This window comes from Setaria viridis, chromosome 8, assembly GCF_005286985.2.
Source record: "Setaria viridis chromosome 8, Setaria_viridis_v4.0, whole genome shotgun sequence".
Lineage (NCBI taxonomy): Eukaryota > Viridiplantae > Streptophyta > Magnoliopsida > Poales > Poaceae > Setaria > Setaria viridis.
In genome coordinates this window covers 11,415,816-11,427,539 of record NC_048270.2, presented here as the reverse complement: position 1 = coordinate 11,427,539, position 11,724 = coordinate 11,415,816, and the positions used below count along the sequence as shown (strand labels likewise).

The 11,724-nt window shown below is 45.5% G+C and overlaps 1 protein-coding gene across 1 annotated transcript; it reads left to right on the top strand.

The window, feature by feature from the left end:
- The first annotated feature begins 561 nt into the window (after positions 1-561).
- Positions 562-1,757, top strand: LOC117866194 (lichenase-2). Its single transcript, XM_034750353.2, has 2 exons — positions 562-637; positions 781-1,757. Exons 1-2 carry the CDS (start codon positions 562-564, stop codon positions 1,755-1,757), a joined length of 1,053 nt encoding a protein of 350 aa, XP_034606244.1.
- Positions 1,758-11,724: the final 9,967 nt, after the last annotated feature.

The window sequence follows — 11,724 nt, the reverse complement described above, 5'->3', positions numbered from 1 at the left end:
TTAGAGAAGCTGAGATCTGAGGAATTCCATTAATTAAACAAGCGCATATAAAAGGTACATCTTCCATTGATCTTTCCTGAGAACCGATTTGGTATTCTTCCCCATCGATCAACATATCGTAAATATACCATTCCCAGGTATTATCTGAATCGACCACACCAATACTAGTTTTGCCTCTGAACTAATTAGAGCATGGCTAGATGATGGTTTTGAAGCAGATCAAGAAGGTGAGAAGCATGCATGTTTCTTCCGTGGTGTTAGGCACTTAAGCTGCGAACCTCACAAATATTTGGATGAAACCGGAGCTTCATTGACACAAATAGCCTAAGCACAAGCCTATTCCTGCATGATTTGAATATTAGGTTGCTGATGTGGCTTGTGTAATAACCAAGAGTTTGGCTGCTCCTAGCTATAGTCAATTGGTATTGGCTAAAATATTGCCGGTCCTGGAGACCTAATTCTGTCTGCTCGGCATCTATATAAGCAAGCTGCAGGCAACGGTTTGTTTCTAACAGATGTGTGATCCATATAAGCCTTAAAAGAGAATAAGAGAGCTTCACAATGGCAAGGCAAGGTGCAGCTTCAAGCATGTTTGCCACGGCATTACTCCTCCGAATCATTGCTTCCATCCCCCAAAGTGAGTCTCTCTCTAAGCTTAATTCGTACTTGTTTCATGCATGTAAAAAAAGAACGCAAAACATGGATTTAAATCAAAACATCAACCATCATTAACACCTACCGCACTAATAATGGAGGTACATCTATACTTGGTGCTTCCAGGCGTGGATTCCATCGGGGTGTGCTACGGCATGAGCGGCAGTGACCTACCGCCGGCGAGCACCGTCATCAGCATGTACAAATCCAACGGCATCAAGGCAATTCGGATATATGCGCCCGACAAGGCGGCGCTCCAGGCCTTGTCTGGCACCAACATCCGTGTCCTCGTGGGCGCGCCCAACGATGTGCTGTCCAACCTCACCGACGCGAAAGCCGCCGCCGCCTGGGTCCGCGATAACATCGAAGCCTACCCCTCGGTCTCGTTCGGCTACATCGCCGTCGGCAACGAGGTGGCTGGCAAAGCGGCGGACCTTCTTGCTCCAGCCATGGAGAATGTCCATTCTGCGCTCGACGCAGCTGGTCTTGGCCACATCAAGGTCACCACGTCGGTGTCGCAGGCCATAGTGGTGTTCAACCAGCCCTCCGGTGGCAATTTCACCAAGGAGGCGCAGGGGTTCATGGGCCCGGTCCTGAAGTTCCTGGCACGTACTGGCGCACCGCTCATGGCCAACATCTACCCGTACTTCACCTACGCCTACAACACGGCCGGCATGGACGTCGACTACGCACTCTTCACAGCTCCAGGAACCGTGGTGAAGGACGGCAAGTACAATTACCAGAACCTCTTTGATGCAACCGTCGACGCCTTCTATGAGGCGATGGCGAAGCTCGGTGTGTCCGATGTACCTGTCCTGGTGTCGGAGACCGGGTGGCCCTCCGGTGGTGGCAAGGCGGCGACACCGGAGAACGCAAAAATCTACAACCAAAACCTGATCGAGCACATAAGAAAGGGCACGCCACGGCACCCGGAGCCAATCAAGACGTATGTCTTCTCCATGTTCAATGAGAACCAGAAGGACAAGGGCGTGGAGCAGAATTGGGGTCTCTTCTACCCAAACATGAAGCCCGTCTACGCAATCAGCTTAAGCACGTCTGCTGCTCCTGCTCCTGCTCCATCTCCTGATTCTGTGGAAGAGTGATTGTCTTGTGGAAGAGTGATTATGTTTGATAAAAGTGTAACTGAATAATGACATGTAATTGTTACACCCGGTTTCTGGACAAAACCGAATGCATATCTCACACATATGTTGACTTCATAAGTGAATACATCAAAGACAGTGTTCAAAAATATAAATAAAAATAGAAGATAACTTATTACACTCGGAAAGATAAACACGAAGGTCTTTAATCGTTCACCGATAAGTTAACACACACACAGCGAAGCTTCTCCACAGGCTTGACTGGTGAACGCCCGCCTAGAACTCCTTGAAGTCGTCGAAGAACTCCGCGTCGTCACAAGGTTTTGAGCAGCGTTTGGGCAAGGGTGAGTACACTTATGGTTGGTACTCAGCAAGTGGGGGAAACATGCAAGGCTCACAAGGAGAGGCTCAAAGGCTTTAAGCAGTTAGCATTTTAGTTGGTCAAATTTTATTAACAACACCTATTTACTAGATGTAAGTTTATACCAACCGAATTAAGCATAAAACATTAACAAAAACCCAGAGATAAAGGGACCACGATTTATTCTCATCTTCAATTCAATTATCATGTGAGGATCCAGGTCGCTCTTAACCGTGAGAACGGCTGATATATCAGTTTTACACTCTTTAGAGGTTGCACATCTTTACCCACAAGTCGTGTAAAAGTTCAAAAAAACTTTAAACCAACCATGCCGTGCGGGCCAGGCACAATACCACACTTCCGAGGTGGGATTGCATAGGGACACTAGAGGCCTTTACAAAGATTCCCTAGTAAGAAGTAATCCGCTAAGGTTTCCGGATCAGTAGCAGGATATAACAACCCCCTAATGGTACAATGTCTTAGCGAAGCCCACTCCCCAAGAGAGCGGGTGCTATATCCCATATACCGCCGCCCCTCTTGCCCTTTCGGTAAGACCGCTTCAAACTGGAGTTTCTAATTAATTAGCTAAAACCAGAGCCATGATAGTTCTTGTGGTTGCATTGTTTTCCTGGGTGGTTCTCCATGTTCTGATTAAATCAAGTGCTCTTGTATTAACACTGATATAGCATAAATAAAGGTCATGATTAATATTCTCAAAATTATTATTACCATCCCAAAATTAAGCAACTAAGCAATTCTACCCAACATAAGGATCATGATTAAAAACTAGGTAAGTCCTTAATAGGCATTCCTATCAAATTATGCACATACAGAAAATTAATAAAGTGGTTAATCATGATATTAGTGGGACGAAAAAGAATATGCAGGGGGAGATAACCACTTGCCTTCCTCGGCAAACTGTTGGTACTCGACTTCAAATGGCTGCTGCTCCTGACCTTGACCTTCCTCGAACGGCACTTCGTCTGCACGATCACACAAGCAAAACAACCAATAAATAAAACAGTACACCAAACATGACAAAAGACTAAAAACAAACTCCTAAAACTAACGTTCATGCAGAGACGGTCGCGTGAGCGTAAGAATTGTTGAAATCGGAGTTAAAATGATGAAGATATGGAGTAAACAAGTTTCAGGGGCTAAAACGAAATTAACTATAGCTTTCAGGGGTTAGCAAGGGAATTTTCTTGAGACTCAAGGAATAGTGCTTACGAATACAGAAAAGTACAGGGTTAGATATGTAAAAGTATATGGCTTGGGTTAGAATGAAAGAATACAAGTTTTGCAAGGGGGTTTTCTATAGATTGCGAGGCACATGAATTAAAAGAAGGAATAACGGAGAGTTCAAGGGCTTGAAAACAAAACAGCCTTATCCCTTTCATCTTCTACCTCGCGTAGGGGCACGATAGGAGCGGCGCACAGCTGGCCTCGCTGGCGCTTGGCGCGGCGGGGAGAGGGACCAGCGCAGGTGAGGGAGAAGAGAGAGGTGCGGGGAGGGAATGCTCACCGGTGGCAGCGGGGAGGAAGATAGAGGCTCGGGCCGGCAAACAGGAACCGGCGCCACGAAGCTCTTGGGCGGCGACGGCAAGAAGGCACGAGAGAGTGGCGGGTGAGCAGCGAAAACAGAGGGGGAGAAAGTTTGAGCCCGCAGATTGGATTGGAGGGGAGAAAAGGATTTATATTTTTTCTGAAATTTTTTTCAAATAACACTTCAAACAAAACAAAACGAAAGATAAAAAACTTATCAAACACGTGTCGCCTCTAAAATTAAATTCAAATGCTCTTCCACTTATTAAAGACTGTAATTTAATTAAAGTAATTTATTTAGTTCTTAGAAAAGGAAGACTAAACACACTTGTTGCTTACATTATTTTCATGATGGAATTTTGGGTGTTACAGTAATTAGGTTATCTTCAAGGATATGTTTAGGGATGAAGATTTAAATGCATAAAATCACCTTCGGTACTGTGGCATGTCCTTTCCTCACAATATCAAAAAGCGATGGATAACCTTCTTTAATGGGCACTTTATTAAGCCATATGCTCTCTCGATGAGGTTACAGAGAGTTCCATTGCCCATCTTACTATTACTAATTTTAGTAATTGGAGGCTCCTTTTGAAGCCTCCAAGTGAAATCACCTAGGATCCTTGGTGAACACTCTAGAAAAAGAATAGAGAATTTCTAGAAATTCTTACAAAAAATCAAAACATCTAGCCATCAATCGGTATACTTAAATCATCATAGCCATTGGATCTATTTTTATTTTCTAAAAAATTACCCACCTATGCCATTATGAAAATAGCCTAAAGTAATCCCCAAAATCTATATCTAAATTACCAACCTCTACCATTATATAAAATAAACTAAAGTAACTCCCTAATCTTTATAAAAATTATCCACTTATGTCATTATAAATAATATTAAAGGAACTCCTAAATTTGTAACTAGATTGCGCACCACTTGGTAGAAATTCTAAAAAAGCAGAGCATCTAGCCCTTAATCCTCCTCTTGATTAGCTTCCCACCTCAAGTACAGATCCGCACCCACGCGGTACTTCCTTGCATATCCATACAGACTCACGTCTCCTTCCCCTCTCTTCGGTCGATCTATTCAGTCCCTACGTAATCTAAACAAGCACGTCATCTGAATTTAACCAACAAGCTAGGCAACAAACCATCCAAACAAATGTGAGGATGCATCTTCCACTTTCACTATGTCCACTCGGCCGCCGCCAAGGACGTACACGAAGACGAAGAACCAACTCGATCTGTTGTTGGCTGCCCAGCAAAGGTAAGCATGATGACCTTGCTAGCTAACCTCTTTGCTTCAAAAGGATTTTTGTGATTAACAGATTCAGTTGTCATGACGTCCACTCCGCGGTCAAGGACCAACACCACGACGAAGAGCCATCTTGCATTGATGTGCTGCAAGCTGCCCAGCTAATTAACATAGGTATACGCATGCTAATTTCTACGCAGGACCATCTTGCTTCAAAATGAATTCTGTAATTCGGCCATTGATTTAGTCTAAATTAATACAGATTGCAGTGTTTGATGTATTTGATCATCGTAAGCCCACATGCCAAGAGAGTTTTACACTGATGAAGAAGAAAAAGTAAGCACATTGCAGTTCCATATATTTATTCACGATTCAGGTCCTATTTCGCAATGGCTCCAACTCCGGGTGGAGTTGCTCCACCGGGAGTGAAAATTGCAATTCCAATTCAGGCCCCACGTTGTTGAAACACTCACATAAGGGTATTGCTTCCCGGTCACCAAGTCTCTCCCAAGGTACTCCTTGACTTACCACAAAGGCTTGGTCACTAAGGTCCTATTTCGCATGACTTCAACTCTGGATGGAGCTGCTCCACTCTAGAACTCCAGGTGACTCCAGAATTAAAATGGGATATTTGGCTAGATGGGTGCTCTCAGCTCAAAAAAAACCGATTTCAGTGTAGATTGCCATTGTTGCCCCCCAATTCAGGGCCCACTTGTCATCCTCTCTATCTCATCTTCTTCTTCCCCTGGATAGTTTTTGTATTACCAACTACCAAGAAAGCTATCCACAAGCAATTGTAAGTGCAGTTCGTTGTTCCGTCACGAGTAGTAAACGATTGCGCCAAAACACGAGCACAAAGATTCTTGCTCCACGATTACCCGCACGAGCAGCTGCGGGGTTCCTACCACTCCCTAGGCACCTCGACGTCCGCGGCGCTCATAGCCGCCCTCGCCGCGCTCCTCTGCTTCGCCACAACGTTCCCGCATGCCGCGGCCTCCTTCTTGCCGCTGCTAGCGTACACCTCCCTTTGCCTCGTGGTGGTGGGGCACTTCGTCGCCGAGGAGCGTGGCGCCGCGGGTGGGCACGGCAGCACCGTGGAGGTCGTCGTGGTCATGGACGGCCGGGAGGGGATGCCGACGCCGTGTCAGGGCCCTCGGGAGAGGCAGCAAGACTGCGGTGGATGGCGGGACGGTGATGGGCGGCGGGGTAGGACGATGACGGGGGCGGCCGTCGGTGGGGCTTGGGCGGCCAGCGAGCCTCGGTGACGATGGGCGGCGGTGCTGGGCTACAACGGGCAGCGGGGCTAGGCAGTGATAGGGGCGGCTGGCAGGGCTTGGCGACAACGGGCGGCGGTGCTGGGCAGCGACGGGGGCAGCTGGCGGCGGAGCTTGGGCGGCCGGCGGGGCTCGGCGACAACGGGTAGCGAGACTAGGTGGCAGGAACATGCGGGTGGGGAAATGAGGCGCGGGTGGGGGCTCGGGAGGAACAGAATGAAATATTTTTTGTGTAACCAGTGGCATTAGTGGGTAATTACCCACCAACTCCACGAGGAGGTTCAAAAGATGTTGTTTTGGAGCAGCAAAAGAGGTGCTCCAAAACTCCAGTTCCATTTGTACTATAGCTCCATGGAGTTGGCTGCTCCATGAAGTTTTGGAGTTGGGGTGTTTGGCTGGATTTCTTGGTGGAGTTGCTGGAGTTCTGGAGTGGAGCCATACCAAACAGGGCCTAAGGCACACGCCAAGTTCCTCGGTCACCTTGATGTCGTTTCCACTAAGGAGCTTCTTCATGAAGGAAGGGGGTCTCCACGTCCCCCGCACAAAGTCATCAACGCCGCTCCACACCAAGCTCGAGGGTCGAAGACTTACCGACGAGCCACCAAGGCTCCAAGGCACCGGCACACCTTTTGTACAGCAGTGGTTCACTCTAGAATCTGATCACAAGGTTGGCACACCTTACATTCACTCCTCTATAAGCCTATCCTAGCACTAATCACTCTCTTAAGCTTGTGCTAAGCCTTTGATGAATCACTTAAGCACTTTTGGTGGCTTGGATGTGTTCTTGATGAGTCTTGGTCTTCAATGCATCCCTAGACACTCCAGCAACTCCAAATGGGTAAGTGGTGGGGGTATAAATAGCCCCAAAGGCTGAAAGAGCCGTTACTCCAACGACTAGTGAAAAAGTATACCATCGGATATTCCGATGGTCTATTTTTGGCCTGCATCGGAACATTCGGTGCAACTAGCTGTTGGACTCCCCGCGCCCAAATTCAACAGAAATTCATCCGACGCTTTATCCGATGCCCCATCGGATCATCTGGTGCTACTATTTACGTCACATAGCCATTGAGTCCCCTGACATCATTGCTCCGATGCTGCCTATGATGGTTCCATCGGATCATCTGGTGTTGAAGGATTTCTGGCCAAAACCTTTTGTAAAGGATCAAAAAAAGTATGCTTTGTCCGATGCTGCTTTTGTGCATACCATCGGATCATCCGGTGCTATTGGGTTTTCTCTGTCTTCCAAGCCTGTCCGTCAGAATTCGTCTGATGCTACTAAAAAGGTGACCATCATTTGGATGGTCCAGAATTATTCTCTCTGGAGTTTTTCTATCATTTGGATGCTTCAATATCATAGAATAATCCTAGATATCATAGCTTGGTCACTTGAATACCATAACTTGGATACTCGAATATTGGATGTCAAGAATACCATCGTTTGGACCTTGGCATGATTTAGTTTGTATTCTTAGGACCTAGAAAACCTACAAGGTACATGCTAGACAAAACATTAGTCCCAATGACTATGTTGTCACTCAATCACCAAAATCACAAACTATAGCTTAACGAGGCCATGTTCGCTACAATGCCCATTTGAACTTCCTGTGCGCCGAAATCAGTGACGTGTGAGGCAGCATCTCGGGGGAGAGCTGAAACGTCTCCTGCTGCTTTGCGCCAGCTGCATCAGCGCATTTTGTTCAAGAACCATGATTCAGAGTGACCGAGTATAGTACAAAGTCATCTTGCAAGTGAACATTTACCGTTTCAAGATCAATTATATTTGTTTCTGATTCTTGATTTTTTTCCACTTTTACTGATTGCTCTACACTACATTTTTCTTTTCACTCTTTGTGAGATGAGAATATACCTGTTCTTACAATTTTGCTGATCTGGACACGAGTACTAGAAACACAATACCAAATTAAGTGCTGACAAGTTTGCGAAAGCTGAGACAACTCAGCTCAGTTAAGTTGGGCACCTTGGGCGTCGATGACGCCGTCTCTTAACGAGTAAATCAACTGAGAAATCCTGAACGCTAGTACGATGAATGCGTCCAGCGGTAACCAAAAACAGGCGGCCTGCTTTATGCCGGACCTTTTGGCCAACTCGAACGCCCACCCCATGCCCAAGTAGGCGATAATAAGCTACTGCACGCGCCTGACACTCATTTTATTTGGGCACACCTGAGTATGGCTGACAGGATGAGCATCGACTGTGAAGGGGAACTGCTACCCCACCACAACCTGTGGATTACATTCCCCTGATACCGCTCATTCCTAAGCTAATGTCTGCATGTGCACATGTCAGGTGAAGGTTAAAATACGCGATAGAGAACAAGGAGGTGAAGGAGAAGGCGTTGCAAGAGCTGGGATGTCTCAAGTGAGCCCGCGATGAAACTAGTAATAGTAGTAGTTATAGGAAAGAAGTGACCATGTTTTTTTACTATTATTACACATGTTTTTAAGATCAAAGTGATATAGCTGACGTAAATAAAGCATAACTACATGTACACTAGTTAAAGCAGGGCTCCTTTCTTTTAAACGACAAAGCAGAGCACATGCCGATGTTAATTATTGGGAGTCGCGGTATTGGAGGTCACTAAAAATTTAACAATCTTCGGCCAAAGGTTGCAATATAAAAAGTCTACATCAGAAACACCAGAGAATAACGTGCACACAGTTAACATGTATCGGGGCTCAATCATGTATACTGCAACATTATTGACTAGGGCGTCTAATGTCTACCCCGATGGTTCTTATTCATAAAAGATGTGCACCCGTGTGCATGACATTCACCTTAAACATTGGTAAGTGCTTGGTAGCGAGAAGAACACAAGCGATCACAAAGATGAGCTGAAGATTGACAGTATTGTTGAACAAGACTGGATATGTGGCCTTTGTTCTCTGATGTCAAAGTGAGCCTTAGTGACACATGACACACTTCAGTCGTACTATTTGGAGTCAGATTAGAACATCTTGCAATTAATTTCAAGAGATGGTGCTTCACGACCATACTTTTCCGTGAGAGATAGAAAGGGACAGGGGGTAAAATGTCAAGTCCCACTACGACCAATGGAACGGAACATTCTGGATGCGGGAAACCATCAGAGAAAAGGGTAGGGCTTCTAGGAGTATTTCCTGTCGATTTTTGCAGGCCGATAGGAAAACTTCTTTTTCCCGTTGCTCATCAAGTCGATAGGAACCTCGTGTTTTGTGGTAGTGGTTTCCTCTCCTTCGTCTTGGTGCACTGCCTGACCAATCTTAATGAGCCTCCATGGCTCTACTTTTTCATAGCAATGCAGGCAATTGAAGTTACCGTGTACGGTTACTGCCATAGGATGAGACGCAAAAGAATTTTAGTTACAGCACATGCAATTCATGTTGATTTTGATGTTATACGCTTCCTCACAACAATACAATGATATTCCTTGGCTGCTTGGCAGAACTGGCAGAACGGGTGTGCCACAAGCTGGCCATAGGGTTATAGGAAGCAGTTCCTCCGATTGGGCCACATTCTCAAGTTTTTGCGCAAAATTCAATCTCACTACAAGATTCAAAACAATTGCTAAACGGTATTTTAGAGTGGACAAGGGGATTGACTCATTAGTATTTTCCTCCTCTTAATGGGCGACTTTGTTTAAGTGTAATTAGACTAATTGCCGTGAGTAGAAATGAATTCCACACCAACATCACCGATCAGGAAAATCAGACCAGTGCACAAATGAACAAGCAAGGTTCCGTCGGCCACCTAATGCCATCTTTCAGCAAATATCGTACATCTTGTATTAGTAGAGGCAATGCAAGGCGAGCAGCGGCCACGGTGAAGAAACGTCAGACTCTGAACCAATGTTGAATATGTTCTCCCAATGCCACTCATTCCGAAGCGACACAGCATGGATTGTCTGAGTGCTTGGCGGCTAACAATAGGTAAAAGAACTTCCTCACAAAGAAACGTAAATGAGCTGATGAGGTAGAGGAGGAGCAGACAAGATATTTCAAGAACTGCAGTGCAGGAAGTTAGTTGAAGATTGTACCTGGTGGAAACACAAGGTTAGTTTTATCGATTTGTGATACAAATCAGCAAGACTCTACTATGACTACAAGTCCGCATTGATTGGACATTGACGGTTTTCATGGCCTCAGTGGGCAGATGTAAAATTCAATTATGAACCGTGAACGTCTGCATCACCTTGCAGCGTAGGTTGGTAGTTTCACTAACTCCCTGCCGAACAGATAAAGGCACCCTCCTGTATAGTTCTCTGTTTTCTTGGATCTAAAATATGGTATTGGCTTCACAATGATTACACAGTAGTGCTTGTCTTTCCAAAGACACAAGCATGGGATCTCTCGAGATGAACTGGATCAACAAAATGCACCCTTTGAAGAGAGGCCCGTATGAGCTGAATGCACAGCACTGCTACATAGTTTTCTCTAGGTGGGGGTCACTAGATTCTCGTGTTCCAATCTTGGTGGTAGAGCAAGTCGGTCCAACTAAAACTGAGCACAAATTGTGGTTATGGTTAATCTAGTCACTGGTAGAGAATTGGCCTTTAGTCCCGGTTGGTAGGGTGCATATCTCTCGGATATCCATCCGGGATAAACCAACCGGGACAAAAGGGGGGGTCTTTAGTCCCGGGTCTTTTAACCGGGAGTAAAGGACCCCCTTTAGTCCCGGTTGGTGTCACCAACCGGGACTAAAGGGCCTGCCACGCCAGGCGCGGGACAGGCCCTTTAGTCCCGGTTCGTGACACCAACCGGGACTAAAGGGGGTCCCTTTAGTCCCGGTTGGATTTCCCAACCGGGACTAAAGGGGTCCCCTTTAGTCCCGGCTCGATTCCAACCGGGACTAAATGGCGCTTGCATGGCACTGCCGTGACGCCTGAATTTTTCATGCATGCATCACGTATACGTATAGTAGTACCGCGGCCCTTTTAATTTGTTAACCTTGTAGTTGAGATTTTTTTAGAACGAAATCAACTAGTATTTAAACGAATGGGATTTGTAATTATACAATTACTATATATATACACAATCCTTATACACAATTCATATACACAATTCAACTAGCTTAGTACAAATCGATCATAATTAGCGCGTATTATATATACAAATAAATTAAAGTATCTTCCTACGATCTTCCCGTCGTGGTGTTGCTGATCGGAGTGTCTAATTGTCGTCCATCGTAATAAAATTCTCCTCTTGGATCTACCACCTCGTCCATTATGAATCCAATGAGACCTTCACATATTGCCGCTACTCTTTCTTCCTTCAAGAGTCCTTGTTGAATATTTAACATCTATAATTTGGAAATTTGTGAATGTTACATGAACAAATACATATAAGGAGCTAGAAAATAATTAACTAGTAATATATTTATTTTACGTACTTTAAAGTTGTGCGGCGTCATCTTCGGTCCCTTGGGTCCCAAAAAACTGCGCATGTGCTCACAGATGTAGTAGCCACATAGATTATTCCCGGGTTCCTGTCTTAAGCACTTCAGTGCGGAAAAAAATAAGTTATGAAATATTCGTGTT